We start from the raw sequence: 16,767 nt of genomic DNA, 5'->3' as shown, positions 1-16,767 counted from the left end.
ACATATTTATGTACGGTTAAGCTTACATTAACAATAAACGAGTAAATGATTATGACTGAAATAAATGACTGATTAGCGTCTATCTGATATGATCACTAAAAACATATATCATAATTAATGAATCAAAACACTAGCATAAGCAAATTCGTAGCCTGTCATACAAAAGCCTTAGTGTCGACAGAAATATGATAATTACACAAATCAATAAACACAATTTAATTTCCAAGTTATCATAATCATAAATGACCTGAATTACATTAAATTATTATTATTCCTAATCAAATTAAATTAATACAAACCACACAAAAAACTTGTTGACATTCATAAATTAGTAGAATTTAAGTAATATTAAATACTATTGTGTTAAACATCAAAATTTCAAACCATGCAAGTTTTTTTTATTCTTATGGTATAATAATAATAAAACATACTCAGTATCAAGTTCCATACTGATTAAAACTAAAGCAGCGCCAAAATTATTAATTAGTTATTTTTAATTTGTATACTGGATTTTATTATCTGATACCTGCCTGGGTAAGAAAATGCATAATTCTCAATTTGAATAAATAGTAAATTATAATAGAATTGGTTGTAGTCTGCGATGTTAACGCAGAAAAAATTGCAACATTTTGATTAAATAAGCAAATTAAAGCATGCAATCACAATGCAATAATAAAACTAAATGTTAATTTTATTAAAAATATATGGTTTAATAGATTAATTAATTTAATTAGTTTAAAAAATTAGTTATGACCATGGTTAAAATTTAATGCTTGGGAAGCGTATGATAAAATAAGAGCGTAATATATAAAATAATATATGATATGGATAAGATGAGGTCGAAAAATATTTTATTACAAACAGATTAAGTTCTATTATTATAGAAATAAAGTTTTTCATTAAACTGATTATAGCTGACCATTTTAGAGCCATAAATTGGTCGACGCGCTATGCAAACAAAAATATATTTAATAAAAGTTTAAAAAATGGGGCTATGTTATATAACGAGGCTATATTATGTTGAAATACCTAAGATTAAGAATTATGTAATGAGCATAATAGTTTCATCTATAACATATAATCAATATTTCTACTACATGCAAACAACAACTTTTTTTTCAAATCGGTTGTAAAATAAAATAATCGAAAAATGAAATTCAAACTCAAAATAATTGTTGTTTTTATTAGAGTTAAAAGAATTATGAAACATACTTCTTTTCACTGGATTACGATAATATTTATTTATATTACGGTCGATAGTTAATAGAGATAGTTTGCAGAAGTAGAGTTGTAAAATACAACAAATTAATATTTGTAGTAAATACTGAGGAAACTATAAAAAAATTAAAACAAATTTTAAATTAATTACTCTGAACTACAAATAGAGTATCAATGTCCACACAATTGACCTTTGAATAAGATTTTATTGAATTTTGTAAGAAGATGTTTATATAGAATAAAAGATCATTCAAAATAAAACTACGATGATAAATTAAGAAAACACTTACCTGAGACTTAAGTCAGGTGAGGCGCACCTCACGCTCGGACAAGGAGCAGGAGGTACCACTCGGTATGCAAAAGTAACATAATTCTTCCAAAGATGCATGTAAACGTCGCGTTCGGTAACTGGACGTCGAGGAACGGCACTACTTCTTAACAATGAAGCTCTGTTGTCTGACACAGGGCTAAAATTTACAAAATTGTAATCAATATTTAATTTGTTTGTTTAAATATTTTTATTATTTTATTTGTAGAAATTTAATAATAATTAGCTTTATATATTCAATTTGTGTTCAACGAAAACGAACTTAAAGTTGCTAATGGTAAATAATTTAGAAACTTTTTTAGTACTCACGTTGGATCGACAACCGTGAAAAGAGTAGTAACTCTGCCGAAAACAAATGGCCATGAATGGGTCACAGCAAGAGGGCAATGTGTAAGGACTCGTCCACGCTCAAGGAAAGCAAATAAGCAAGCACTCCAAGGATCCATGGCACCTGAATTCAACGAAGTCGTTGATCGATTTGCGTTACCTAAAAGGACATCAAATTATGAGTTTCAATAAAGGGCTATCTACCACATTCTTTGGTTTTTATAATTACATGAATCATCAGCAGTCCATACGGAGGCACTTCTATCGGCAATCCACTGTAAGTCTATGGTCGAAGCAGCTAATGCAGCAGTTTTTTCTGCAGCTGGTAAACTAGGAAGTAATTTTTCTATAACCTAAAAATAATAATAATAAAAAAACGTACTAGTTTATCTTTTGATAAGCAGAAAATATTAATATACTTGTGGGCAGCACTTGTCTATAACATCAATGACAGCCTGATCTTCTTCTGTGATACAGAGTGCTTTTAAAAGCATTTTTGCCTAAAAAAAGTTTGATTTACATGTATTTTACACTGATTTTCATGAATTGATGATTTCTTCATTAACATTTATGCTTTACCTCGCGTAATATGTGTACAGCTAATTTCCTTGGGAACACTCTGCAGTTGCATAACATAACTAAAGCAAATCCTTCAACCATATGGAGTATTGAAGATGCTGGTTCAACTTTCTATAATATAATATTAATGGTGATATATTACACGGATGCAATTGCTAATTAAACAAAGAAATATTACAATGGAAACTCACAATATCTATTTTTTTAGATCCATTAGACTCTGGGCTTTCTTTAGCTCTAGCAGAAGCATTTGCCGCGACACTGGTTAGAGCATTTTTCCAGCTGGTTAAGAGTTGTAGTAACATTCTTAGACCATTATCAACAAGCTGTAAAAAATATTAATTAAATACAAAAAATTTCAACCATAAATATAAATAATTTGATGACAACTATTTAAATTGAAAATATAAGAAAGTGTTTCATCAAATAGTTATTTGTAATTATGCTCTGGTCTTGTAATTAAATTACATACACAAACTAAATTTAAATTTAAAAATATTAGTAATCATATATTTAAACTAATAATTTACTATGCAATTTAAATAGATTCATTACTTAATTACTGCTTTCTTGTTTTAGTTTACCTGTGGAAAAGTATCCAAAACATCTCTAGCCAGAAACTGTGTGAAACCACATATAACGTCCTGTCTCCAATCAGGAAAATCAAGCACCAAAGTCTGTAAACTTTGATAAGCCAAAACCCTCAATTCTTCATCCAAATGTACAGTCAGGCGAGCTAATAAATCAACCAATTCAGCACCAGTCATACCATCCGGTATTAGTCTAGGTACAGCCGCAACACAAGTTCTAAACAAGTCGATCCTGGGTTTTCTCTCGCCTGTAATCATTTCATCTGGTTCTTTGTTAACATTCTGAGTATTTGTCATCATTAATGGTCTTCCATATTGAACATCTAGAGCTCTTAAAATGTCAACAAAGACTCTTCTCACATGTGAAAAATAGCTATTCATACCAATACTTCTGGCAGTATCTTCTGTCAACATTTTATTTAAAAATGTTTTCTTTACCCTAAGAGTATTTCCAGAGGGTAATACTCCCATTGTTCTAGGCATTGGCGGTTCACCTTCCTTTTGTTGCAAGCTATCTGCAACCACCAAAAATGATCTCAAACCTATACTCATTCGCTCAGGAGTAAGAATTATTTTGATGGTTCTTCCTACTGATAACAAATCAAAAACAATTTCTTTCATAGCAAAATCTAATCGTTCTTGGGCTATAAATTGAATAATTTTCACAAAAATATTTAAGGGTGTATCACGAGGTACCACAGCTTTTGATCCTTTAGGAAATAGAGAATTGACAATGCTTTGTAATCTCGATTGAGTTGCTTGATTGCTTTCGCATTTTATACGAATCATGTACACCCATAAAAGACGATATAGTGACTCTGCAAGCAAAATAGTATATTAAAAAGAAATTCAAAATAGAAATTTCTATGTAATTAATATCGCGTAAATGCACCACTTAGTATTATACTAGAATTAAACATTTAATTATAGATAACAAATTAGATATTATAAGAAAAACATTGTAATAAATGGTATCAAATGATTTAATATATTTACCTAATGCCACTCGACACATTTTTTGATCTCTATTCTTCAAATTTGATAAACACATAGCTAAAAAGTAGTGCCAATTTGCTAAAAAGAAAGTCTTCTGACTAACACAGAGTAAACAAGTGACTAATGGAAAAAGTGCCAGCCGATGCTTTGATTTAGTACTGGCATCCAAGGTTTGCGAGTATAGCATGTCTACAAAATTTTTAAGACAAGGCACATTAACTTCATTTTTAACAGCCTGAAAAAAATAATATAAATTAATAAATGAAATTGTAAACTACATTAGCACAAAATACTCAAATTTGTTATATAATGTATTATTATAGGTAATATATTATTATAGATAAAACTTAAAAGCTAACCGCAGCAACTGGAACTAAAATTTCTACAAAGAGTCCAGCCAATGCATGTTTCACATCTTTATCTTTCACTTCAAGAAAATATTGCGCACACTCTTGCATAAATTGAAAACTGGCTTCAAATTCTTCAATGGGAACCATCTGGAAACATAAAATACAAGCAATATAATAATTCAAAACTTCAAAATCTGATTTGATGGCATTTACTAACTATTAATTACTATTTTACTATTACTATTCAACTTTTACCGAATAGAACTATAAATATATGTTGACTAACCTTGACTCTAAAAAATTTCATACCCATGAGTAAAGATATGATAGACTGTGTAGTTGTTGGACTAGCTTCTTTGGTACGTAGTTCTTTCAACTCATTCATAAAATGTTTTCTAACAGACATGAATCGGCTTTGTGCCAGTACTCCTACAACTTCTGCATATAAATCAGCTATGATATGTATGTTTGCGGCATTTGGTCCCGATTGTATACTAAGATAACAAGACGAGTTTTAAATACTAAATAAAAGCAGATTTATTAACAAACTATATATTAATATTATAATCTTACCCTTCCCTATATTTAAAATGTTTAAAGGAAATTTGTTCAATATAAGTAATGAGATCTTCATGCCCTGGATGAAATGGTAATTGCTTCAACACTTCGATGAGTGCTAAGCAGAATAAAAATTCTACAGCTAAGTCTCTTCTCTCCATTTGTATATCAGCCTCACTTCTCTCAACAGGTTCAGGTGGACCTGATACAATACTGTACATAATACTGAAAAAGTAAAAAAAATATATTATTTGATGTTATGGATGAATGTAAGCATTTATTTTGCACAAGTTTATTGTAAACAATAAATGATGTGTTATTTCATTTGAAAAGTATGTTTTTTAATACATCTAATAATAATAACAATAATAATTAAACATTTTTCATTTGTGTATATAAAAATCATTTACTGGTATGTTGTGTTTACGCATATTGTACATATAATAAATAGATCTCTGGGTGAATTGAAATATCTTCTGAATACAATACCTTTTTCCTTTCTGGTCAACTTTTTTCTGTTCAGTAGCGCCGCCTTGGGCCATCTGACGTTCATACCAACCGAACAGTGCACGCAATAACGAAGGCAGACAGTGCTCCGCAACAGATCCAAAAGCACTCAACAATTGATCAAATTGAGGATCCTCTCCACGTTGTAAAACTTTTGATATAGGTCTTTCCTGATTATAATGAACAAAATAATATTCATGTTATCCCTATTTTAATTCTTAAATCTTTATTCAATACTACCTGACCCGGCAAACGTTGTTTTGCTAAGTAATGTATATTCTGATCAATTTCTAGAGATATTCGGATATTCAGATATTCCGGATATTCAGATATTCCGGATATCCGAATATCCGAATATCCGAATATCCGAATCTCCGAATCTCCGAATATCCGAATATCCGAATCTCGGAATATCCGAATCTCAGAATATCCGAATCTCGGAATATCCGAATCTCGGAATATCCGAATCTCGAAATATCCGAATCTCGGAATATCCGAATATCTGAATATCCGAATATCCGAATATCCGAATATCCGAATATCCGAATATCCGAATATCCGAATACCCGAATATCCGAATATCTGAATAGCAGAAAGTTCTTTGAATCATTTAAATCGGGCACTTAGTTCTCTCAAGAACTGCCATTTTTTGTACATTTAGCTCTATCGGAATATCGGAGTATCGGAGTATAGGAATGTCGAAATATCTGAATATCCGAATATCCGGACATTCGATTATCCGGACATTCGATTATCCGGACATTCGATTATCCGGACATTCGATTATCCGGACATTCGTTTATCCGGACATTCGTTTATCCGGACATTCGTTTATCCGGACATTCGTTTATCCGGACGTTCGTTTATCCGGACGTTCGATTATCCGGACGTTCGATTATCCGGACGTTCGATTATCCGGACGTTCGATTATCCGGACGTTCGATTATCCGGACGTTCGATTATCCGGACGTTCGATTATCCGGACATTCGATTATCCGGACGTTCGTTTATCCGGACGTTCGATTATCCGGACGTTCGATTATCCGGACGTTCGATTATCCGGACGTTCGATTATCCGGACATTCGATTATCCGGACATTCGATTATCCGGACATTCGATATCCGGACATTCGATTATCCGGACATTCGATTATCCGGACATTCGATTATCCGGACATTCGATTATCCGGACATTCGATTATCGGACATTCGATTATCCGGACATTCGATTATCCGGACTTTCGATTATCCGGACTTTCGATTATCCGGACATTCGATTATCCGGACATTCGATTATCCGGACATTCGATTATCCGGACATTCGATTATCCGGACATTCGATTATCCGGACATTCGATTATCCGGACGTTCGATTATCCGGACATTCGATTATCCGGACATTCGATTATCCGGACATTCAATTATCCGGACATTCGATTATCCGGACATTCGATTATCCGGACATTCGATTATCCGGACATTCGATTATCCGGACATTCGATTATCCGGACATTCGATTATCCGGACATTCGTTTATCCGGACATTCGATTATCCGGACATTCGATTATCCGGACATTCGATTATCCGGACATTCGATTATCCGGACGTTCGATTATCCGGACGTTCGATTATCCGGACGTTCGATTATCCGGACGTTCGATTATCCGGACGTTCGATTATCCGGACGTTCGATTATCCGGACGTTCGATTATCCGGACGTTCGATTATCCGGACGTTCGATTATCCGGACGTTCGTTTATCCGGACGTTCGATATCCGGACGTTCGATTATCCGGACGTTCGATAATCCGGACGTTCGATAATCCGGACGTTCGATAATCCGGACGTTCGATTATCCGGACATTCGATTATCCGGACATTCGATTATCCGGACATTCGATTATCCGGACATTCGATTATCCGGACATTCGATTATCCGGACGTTCGATTATCCGGACATTCGATTATCCGGACGTTCGATTATCCGGACGTTCGATTATCCGGACATTCGATTATCCGGACATTCGATTATCCGGACATTCGATTATCCGGACATTCGATTATCCGGACATTCGATTATCCGGACATTCGATTATCCGGACATTCGATTATCCGGACATTCGATTATCCGGACATTCGATTATCCGGACATTCGATTATCCGGACATTCGATTATCCGGACATTCGATTATCCGGACATTCGATTATCCGGACATTCGATTATCCGGACATTCGATTATCCGGACTTTCCGGACCCCGGGAAAACTTCTAAAAGTTAGAAAAGTGTTGGTGACATCATCTTATTGGATTTAATTTACATTTATGATATATAATATAATTCCGGATAATCCGAATTCCGGATAATCAAAAGTCCGGATGACCGAAAGTCCGGATAACCGAAAGTCCGGATAATCGAAAGTCCGGATAATCGAAAGTCCGGATGACCGAAAGTCCGGATGACCGAAAGTCCGGATAACCGAAAGTCCGGATAACCGAAAGTCCGAATAATCGAAGGTCCGGATAACCGAAAGTCCGGATAACCGAAAGTCCGGATAACCGAAAGTCCGGATAATCGAAGGTCCGGATAACCGAAAGTCCGGATAACCGAAAGTCCGGATAACCGAAAGTCCGGATAACCGAAAGTCCGGATAATCGAAAGTCCGGATGACCGAAAGTCCGGATGACCAAAAGTCCGGATGACCGAAAGTCCGGATAACCGAAAGTCCGGATAACCGAAAGTCCGGATAACCAAAAGTCCGGATAACCGAAAGTCCGGATAACCGAAAGTCCGGATAACCGAAAGTCCGGATAATCGAAAGTCCGGATAACCGAAAGTCCGGATAACCGAAAGTCCGGATAACCGAAAGTCCGGATAATCGAAAGTCCGGATAACCGAAAGTCCGGATATTCGGATAATAGAAAGTCCGGATATTCGGATATTCGGATATTCGGATATTCGGATATTCGGATATTCAGATATTCGGATATTCGGATATTCGGATATTCGGATATTCGGATATTCGGATATTCGGATATTCGGATATTCGGATATTCCGAGATTCGGATATTCCGAGATTCGGATATTCCGAGATTCGGATATTCCGAGATTCGGATATTCCGAGATTCGGATATTCCGAGATTCGGATATTCGGATATTCGGATATTCGGATATTCGGATATTCGGATATTCGGATATTCGGATATTCGGATATTCGGATATTCGGATATTCGGATATGCGGATATTCGGATACGCGGATATTCGGATATTCGGATATTCGGATATTCGGATATTCGGATATTCGGATATTCGGATATGCGGATATGCGGATATTCGGATACGCGGATATTCGGATATTCGGATATTCGGATATTCGGATATTCGGATACTCGGATATTCAAATATTCGGATATTCGGATATTCGGATATTCGGATATTCGGATATTCGGATATTCGGATATTCGGATATTCGGATATTCGGATATTCGGATATTCAGATATTCAGATATTCTGATATTCAGATATTCAGATATTCAGATATTCAGATATTCAGATATTTCGACATTCCTATACTCCGATACTCCGATATTCCGATAGAGCTAAATGTACAAAAAATGGCAGTTCTTGAGTGTCCGCTTTGAATGATTCAAAGAACTTTCTGCTTGTTTTAACAAAATAATTGCTTTTGGGAAAAAATTGTTTTAATCTTTTTTTCAATTTTTTTTTTTGAAATTTTTAAGTTACGAAGTTTCAAGTAACATTCGATGAATTAACAAACAATTATCTGACTACGTTCAGTAAAATTCCCATCTACTTCATCATTGTAGAAATCTATTTTTTTATGTCTTTTAAAAATTCGTTATCGGCACCTTTTTACCCTATAGGCGGGGTAACTTGGAACGGTCAGGTGGCAAATACATTTAAAACCTTATTTTAATTCAAAGGTATTTTACAAAATAATTACATTTTTAACTAATACTAAAAAACTACTAACGGAAGAAAATGCTTTTATTATGAATTTTCAAAGATTACCGATATTTTGTCAATACAATCAAACTGGAAGTTTTATATACTTTCTATAGAAAACATGGTAAAATCCAATCCAAGTTTTTTTTTTGTCTTTCGACTTATATTGTCGTAAATATTCGCGTAAAACATCCTATTAAACGTAATTGAACATCATCTGTCAAAAGCGTTTGACATTTCACAAAATTGCCACCGTCCATTGTTCTATTTAAATTACGCTTCTACAAAAATTTTCAAATTATAAATGTAAAGTTTCTACGCGGATTTGAAATAATTTCTCACCTTTTGGACATTCTCTGGATTGGCACGAATTTTTCAAGACTAAGACTGGCCAAATCGATTCAGCCGTTTTCGAGTTTTATTCGGACATTTGAAAGAGAGCTCCATTTTTATATATAAGATTATAATGTCTAGTAATTAAAATTTATTAATTATAGACCATTATCAATTGAACGAAACTGGCGTTAATGTGCAATTAAGTTATTGATTGTCCTTACCGGTGGTTCAGCCATAACAGTTTCCATTTTGCGATCGGCTTGAATTGCAAAATCAGCAAACAAAGATCTCATAACAAACTCTCCTGGCAAAAGATCAGATCCCGCTGAAGATTCAGTTTGCACAGGCGTAACCAAAGCAACGCGCTCTCGATTCGCACCAGCGCACCACGGAAGCAGAGTACCACGACTGCTGCCGCTGCTTACTGTAGAATGTTTGCTTTCTGGAAATAATAACATGTAATAAAAGTTATCTAAGGCAATTAAAAGTATTGCATATAAGATCATTTATTATGTATGTATTTTGTATCAATGAACAAACATAGGGAAATGGACTGTAACGTTTCGCACTTAAGAAGTTTTTTTATTATTGATGTAAATCAAATAATTGTTTTCTAATTTTTATTGAATTATTTTTCTCCGAAAAACTTCCTGATTTAGAAAAGGTATTATTCAAATAAGTTTAGTGCAGCAATATAAAATCATATATATGTATTTTATTTTAATAAAAATACTTAAAAATACATTTCTTCCTCCTTTCTGCAATAATAAAAACTCTTACTTAAAATACAGATGTGTTGTAACCGTGATTAAAAGTTACAGGTCACAGCATGATCAAATTTATATAATAAATTTTCAAAATATGAAATACTGATTACTTTCAGAAACTATCCTAGTGTTAAGACAACAAAAATATTTTAGAAATTTTCTTACCCATTTTCGGCGCAGAAGACCAGCTTGATGAATTATTTCCAGCATCTACAGTATCACCGATACCAGTAACATCAGGTGGTCTATCACCTCCTGCAGAGGAGGAACCTGATATCTGCTGTTGGTACACTTGACTGTTGCGCTGATAAGATGAGCCATCACTTCCACGTGATGTTTGCGACCCACTGGAAGCTCGGCCATGTCCTGCTACATGGCTAGACTCATGATCCGTATCCGAAGGCGTGTCGTAGTCGTATGAATCTAAAACAAATAAAAATTAATCTAATGCTGAAAAGATTAAGATATAGATCAAGATAATTCTAGTAAAAAATCCCAATTAATAGCTTACATATGAATTAATTAATTTATACAAAATTAATCAATCACTTGTATAGTAAATTAACAGAAGCCTAAATTATTCCGCCAATTATTGTATTTGACATTTAATTTAGTTACCACTGATGGTTATTAATCTTAGATTTGAATCAATTTTAATATTAATTAAAATAACGATATAAATAAAACGTAGTAATATTTAGCCATTTTGTCAATCATTCATTCAGAAGTAGAATTGTAGGATTCAATTCCATGAAGAATAAAAAATACAGAAGATAATTAAAGTTAATGAAGAAATAAAGTTATATATTATACAAAAAATATATTGCACAAAGTAATAATGTCAAAATGAACGGTTTCACTCACCATTTTCGTTATTACTGAGATCCATTGTCAGATAAGACCACAATTTATATATTTATTAAATAAGTGCCAAAAATAAAATTACATCTACACTTCTAAACGCATTTTTTCAAAATAAGTTATCGCCCTTACTTAATTAGATCTAAGAGCATTCAATTATGAAAAAAGGTTATAATGTAATATATAACTAAAACATGAATTAACTTAATTCCTTAAGCTTAACGCATGTTTTCTAAACGCATCATTTCACAATAACACATTATTCAATCGAATTTTGCATGAATGTTATTAATCGCTTTGTATGATCGTAGCTGTCAAATTTGTTTAACTACTGTCAAAGGCCGCACAGTGACAGTCGTAATGCCAACCTAAGAAACGAAAACAACTGAAATACAAAGCCCGCTAAAATATAAATTTATGAAAAAATAACACATAAAATCTAACATTATAAAATTCATAATAAAATTTAAACAAATAAGAAGTAAATTCATTAATGTTTTATCATATAAAATTTTATATCATATAAAAAAATTATAATATTTAAAATAATAAGTAATTACAATCCTAATTTAAAATATTAAGTAATTATAATCTTCATTCACATAAATTATATTTTGTAAATACTTTTACCTACAAGCAATTTAAATTTGACTAACTATTTAAAATTTGCTATTAAATGCTTATTTATCTATGATTTAAGAAAAGAACACTATATAAATTTTGTAAACACCGCCACACTCTGTTTTCCAAAGCAGACAGGGCATTTCTATCTAGGAAATCGAAATTCAGTAATCATTTTCGATTAAATTGAATTAATTACTATTGAAATAATTAAAAATGGCTAGTATTATGTAATATATACGTAATTACTTTTGTAATAATTATTTTTATAAAGATTGGTTTTCATTTAAATTCAAAAATGTAATTGCGAGTTTCAATATTTCAAAAAAATTAAATCAATTATTTGATGAATATTTTCCTAAATATTTCAATTGTAAATTTACGTGTGCAGTTATGCATCGATTATGCTTTATTAATTTTAATTTATTCAACCAAAACAAACTATCAAAACCAATGAAGTTTGACCCTGTTTATTGTCAAAGGTCTTTGGCTACTTTGGAATATCACGCGGTCAAAACAATGTCATTCAAATTTTGTAAAATATTATCTTGAAAAGACACAGATTAGATTTCATTTTATATATTTTATATTCACAACAATTTTTTCAAATCATCTCTCAAAATGTTGAAGGTGGGATAATATTTTTGTACTATCGAACAAACATAAAAGTTTGAATTATAACCTAGTTATAGAGCATCTAAATAATTTAATAATATTTTTAAATTGTTTTTTCATCCTTTGTGGCTTGAAATTTAATGTCATTTCTTTTCAGGGCGTTGTAGGTCTTGTTACTGGAGGTGCTTCTGGTTTGGGAAAGGCCACTGTGGAGCGAATTGTGCAACAAGGTGGCCGAGTAGTTTTATGTGATTTACCTAAATCAAGTGGATCTCAAGTAGCTAAAGATATTGGAGATAATTGTTTATATGCACCAGTTGATGTAAGTATTTCAGAAGTAGATCATTTTTAGAAAAACAATAGAGTTTATGCAGTTTTGAGATGTATATATGTATTATTGTAATTTTTCAATATCTAAGAAATCTTGGCCTAAATATTTGCACGTCCAACTAACTTACATTTTGTTATTAGGTCACATCTGAAAAAGATGTTGAGGAAGCAATAGCATTAACTAAAGAAAAATTTGGTCGCCTTGATGTTGCTGTAAACTGTGCTGGTATCGGTGTAGCATTTAAAACATATAATTTCAATAAGCAGTTGCCTCATAAATTAGAAGATTTTACAAAAGTTCTAATGGTAAGTGAGTCATAATTACTTAAAAACTTGAATGTAATGAAATCCAACTTTTTACAAATAGATGAATCAATTCTCATTTAACCGGCTTTTCTAAGAATCGCTTTGCGTTTATTATCTGAATTTTTTTTTAAAAAATATATTATTTAAAAGCAATAACATTTACTTAATGATTTTTTAAAAAATTTGTTGCTTTACAGTACTCGAATGGTCTTACATTTTTCATCATTAATTGAATAGGTTAATACTGTTGGAACCTTCAATGTAATTCGATTGTCTGTTGGATTGATGGGAGTAAATGAACCTAATAAGGATGGTCAACGAGGAGTGATTGTAAACACAGCAAGTGTTGCTGCTTATGATGGACAGATGGGACAAGCTGCTTATTCTGCGTCCAAAGGTGCTATTGTTGGAATGACACTGCCTATTGCTAGAGATTTAGCGAGTCAAGGCATTCGAGTGGTCACTCTGGCACCAGGTATTACTGGAAATACGATTATTTAATTCTGAGAATTTTAATTTTTAACGAAAGAGAGTCTTCAAAGAATATTATAAGAAAGTAATTGCAATATTGAAGTTCTATAATTTTAAGACAACTTCTATATTGTTATAAATTTTAGACTGTTTTCCTGTTTATTTCAAATGAAGAGTACAAGAGCTACTATTTAATGAGAATTTATAAATAGCATACCTCTTCTTAAGGCAATTTTTTTTTAAGGTTTATTCAACACACCACTTCTACAACAACTTCCAGAGAAAGTAAGAGCATTTTTGGCAAAAACTATTCCATTTCCTCAAAGACTTGGAGAGCCCTCTGAATTTGCTCATATGGTACAAACAATTATTGAAAATCCTCTTCTAAATGGTGAAGTGATTCGAGTTGATGGAGCTTTAAGAATGCAGCCTTAATTGAAAGACTACTTTTAAATAGTGTTCATTATGAAAATATATTTTTTAAACATAGGTCTTTTTACATTTATACAATTTAATATAAATATAGGAATTATCTATTTATACAAATAAATTAAATAAAATTGTTAAAAATATAGTATCAAAAAAATAAAATATTGTTAAACATTTCATCTACTTAATCATCTTCAGTTCTTTCATGCGGAAATAATTTATTATAACATCTTGAAGCAGGATTTGCAAAATGATCATATGGATCACCTCTGTCTAAAACTGAAGAACATAAATAGCAAAAAATGTCTGGCATCTGTTACATGTCATCTTATTGCATCCCTCCGATTTCTAAATTATTTATGTTAATTATAAATATATGTATTTTGTCATATATAAATATTAGGAAATAAATTAATGTAAGCTACCTCTATTTGAACTCCACATTTTGGACATGGTTTCGTGCTATTGTTTATAGTTTCTTCAGAAGCATGATCTTCTAATAACCTTTTAATATACTTTTCACCATACCTTTTATTTATTTCTTGTCTATATTCATCGGTTCCGTTTTGATATTTTTCAATGACAGCTAATCTATCCTCTGAAAAAAACGCATTTAATAAAAATATGTTCAAATATATATTTGTATTTCACGAAAATCTTACTACACACATTTTTAGATATATCTCTACATAACACTCACCTTGTTTTAATTTGCAAGGTTCCACACCGTGATATACCCTTTTGCAAAGTACACAAAAAGAATATAAGCAATTTGGACATGAGGCAACGGCTTCAGATGGGTCGTAAGTAACAGGATATTGGCAAACTACTCTTGGGCAATATATAATATCCATCATCGTATCTAATGTTTGACTAAGCATAAGCTTTTCAAATCTAGAAAAAATTTCAATTATAAGAGAACAATTAACAATTGAATTATTAATGTTATTCTAAACTTACTTGAGAAAGTTTTCTTGCGAAATTAAATTCTTGATTTGAGCTATGCTGATTTCTTGCTTGCAATTTATTGCTGGACAAGTAATGCCAATGACATTACCATCTTTAATTTTTGTTAATAAATATTCTGACACACATAATTTACAAAAAGCATGGTCACAGCTATAATCAAAGTATAAATTTAGATTATAATAATTATTATTTCAAACCTACAGATCTCATTTTTGAATTGAAATTTAAATATTATTAATTATAATATTTCACTAAACTTTCCAAATGATTACTTATTAATTAATCAGCAAAATCAAATAGTATTCAACTTAAGTATAAACTAAAATCCAAATTTCTAATCTGAATGAAATATATTACCTGAATTTGATGCAATGTGCTCCTGAATTGGATACAAAACATATTTCACAAAATACATATGTTAAATTAAATTCTTCTAAAAGACATTTTTCATTATATTCTTTCAAATTAGTGATGAGCATGTCTATACTTCTATCGATTAAAACTCTTGAATCTTTTGAAGTTTTTTGAGAAGAAAATGATATATCTATTTTCTCGGTATTGTTTATTTATTCTCTTTTTCATTATCAACATCTGAGTCATTTGTGGTGATCGGAGATTTTTCAGAATTTGTTTTTTTCCTTTGAGTTATATTAATTTCCTTAATTTGTAAAAATGTCATGGTTTCATGTTTCAAAAACTGCATCCATTTATACAAAACTTCTTCACCTGTTGTAATAATATATAAATAATATCTTCTACAAATAAGCTTAATTTATTTATTATCATTAGTTTTACCTGGATCCGTATTCCAAATTTCATCTAAATAATCACAAAGCTTTATCAACTGTTCATGTGTAAGCCAGTTACAACTAATAACAAATTTCGGAGACACAGATTTTGGATAATCTTTAGGCAATTGAAAATTCAGCCTTATTGGTGGTAAATAGGAAACCTAAATAGATTCATGAGCAGACTTTAAACTAACTTTAATAATAAAATAATTAATAAAATCTTTGCTTTTAATCTTTGGTGGTTGGCTTAAAGAAAGAGAATGTCCTTAATTCAATCAATTTGTAATAGAATTATAAAAATTATAATGTCAATTCGAATAGAATAATCTATAGCAAAAAAATATTATAATTTTTATTTAAATTTTCTTTGTTCAACTTAAATAAAAAATATATAGTATCTTAAATAAAAAATTCATAACCTCCAAAAAAACTCACCGTTATTGAAGATGTTTTATGTGATTTGGGATCAACAAAAAAGACTTCAATTGGCGATGAATCCACGCATATATCGGCATATCCGACCTAATAAATAAAAAAATTTAAAATACTCCATATGATATATATGGACATAAACTTACAGGAATTTTGTCAGGAATAGAATAAGAAAACTCATTCTCCCCACATATGCTTTCTAAAGTAGATAATTCGTCACACTGTCTTTCTTGATTCTCATCCATATTAGAAATAATTATCTTTTAAACAATCTGTATAACGATATATAAAAAGTTATAAAATATAAAATACCATCATATTGTGCAATATTGAACTGTCAGCTAGCTGTCAATTCATATTGGGTGCATTCGACTTGGACGCTTACGCGCTGTGAGCGCTCACGCTTATAAGCACGAATTTT

At 31.6% G+C, this 16,767-nt stretch overlaps 4 protein-coding genes across 4 annotated transcripts in view; 1 reads left to right on the top strand and 3 right to left on the bottom strand.

Moving 5' to 3' along the window:
- LOC113382098 (protein furry-like) overlaps positions 1-11,501 on the bottom strand; it is a 25,861-nt gene extending 14,360 nt beyond the window's left edge. Inside the window, 14 exon segments of the mRNA XM_026620656.1 lie at positions 1,509-1,685; positions 1,856-2,226; positions 2,293-2,373; positions 2,453-2,563; positions 2,644-2,778; positions 3,037-3,860; positions 4,039-4,273; positions 4,398-4,535; positions 4,675-4,882; positions 4,962-5,171; positions 5,436-5,623; positions 9,976-10,196; positions 10,687-10,944; positions 11,386-11,501. Of these exon segments, the coding sequence (XP_026476441.1) occupies positions 1,509-1,685; positions 1,856-2,226; positions 2,293-2,373; positions 2,453-2,563; positions 2,644-2,778; positions 3,037-3,860; positions 4,039-4,273; positions 4,398-4,535; positions 4,675-4,882; positions 4,962-5,171; positions 5,436-5,623; positions 9,976-10,196; positions 10,687-10,944; positions 11,386-11,410 (3,182 nt within the window). The 5' untranslated portion in view covers positions 11,411-11,501.
- Positions 11,502-12,509: 1,008 nt separating this feature from the next.
- On the top strand, positions 12,510-14,217 carry LOC113382094 (3-hydroxyacyl-CoA dehydrogenase type-2-like). Its single transcript, XM_026620652.1, has 5 exons — positions 12,510-12,633; positions 12,776-12,940; positions 13,090-13,254; positions 13,492-13,729; positions 13,970-14,217. The coding sequence occupies exons 1-5, from the start codon at positions 12,625-12,627 to the stop codon at positions 14,158-14,160; spliced, it is 768 nt and encodes a 255-aa protein (XP_026476437.1). The 5' UTR covers positions 12,510-12,624; the 3' UTR covers positions 14,161-14,217.
- A 121-nt stretch (positions 14,218-14,338) lies between these two features.
- LOC113382097 (E3 ubiquitin-protein ligase RNF14-like) lies at positions 14,339-15,645 on the bottom strand. Its single transcript, XM_026620655.1, is given in 6 exon segments — positions 14,339-14,460; positions 14,463-14,502; positions 14,580-14,752; positions 14,855-15,048; positions 15,115-15,273; positions 15,481-15,645. Coding segments are annotated over 6 exon segments (810 nt in total). The 5' UTR covers positions 15,603-15,645.
- Positions 15,646-15,685: 40 nt separating this feature from the next.
- Positions 15,686-16,655, bottom strand: LOC113382096 (E3 ubiquitin-protein ligase RNF14-like). The gene is made up of 4 exons (XM_026620654.1): positions 16,493-16,655; positions 16,350-16,436; positions 15,919-16,075; positions 15,686-15,849 (listed from the first exon to the last, which is right to left on the bottom strand). Exons 1-4 carry the CDS (start codon positions 16,589-16,591, stop codon positions 15,686-15,688), a joined length of 507 nt encoding a protein of 168 aa, XP_026476439.1. The 5' UTR covers positions 16,592-16,655.
- Positions 16,656-16,767: the final 112 nt, after the last annotated feature.

Source organism: Ctenocephalides felis, unplaced genomic scaffold, assembly GCF_003426905.1.
Source record: "Ctenocephalides felis isolate EL2017-DRISC unplaced genomic scaffold, ASM342690v1 CF-g0.4_SCAFFOLD_03273, whole genome shotgun sequence".
NCBI lineage: Eukaryota > Metazoa > Arthropoda > Insecta > Siphonaptera > Pulicidae > Ctenocephalides > Ctenocephalides felis.
The sequence above is the reverse complement of the archived record's forward strand: the minus strand, read 5'-3'. Positions and strand labels throughout refer to the sequence as shown.

Coding starts and splice junctions, on each gene's coding strand:
- LOC113382096 (XM_026620654.1), bottom strand. CDS start 16,591: ATGGATGAGAATCAAGAAAGACAGTGTGACGAATTATCTACTTTAGAA. Junction 16,437..16,492: donor CTATTCCTGACAAAATTCCT/GTAAGTTTATGT, acceptor TTTATTTATTAG/GTCGGATATGCCGATATATG. Junction 16,076..16,349: donor ATAAAACATCTTCAATAACG/GTGAGTTTTTTT, acceptor GAATCTATTTAG/GTTTCCTATTTACCACCAAT.
- LOC113382094 (XM_026620652.1), top strand. Junction 12,941..13,089: donor GTTTATATGCACCAGTTGAT/GTAAGTATTTCA, acceptor TTTTGTTATTAG/GTCACATCTGAAAAAGATGT. Junction 13,255..13,491: donor ATTTTACAAAAGTTCTAATG/GTAAGTGAGTCA, acceptor TTAATTGAATAG/GTTAATACTGTTGGAACCTT.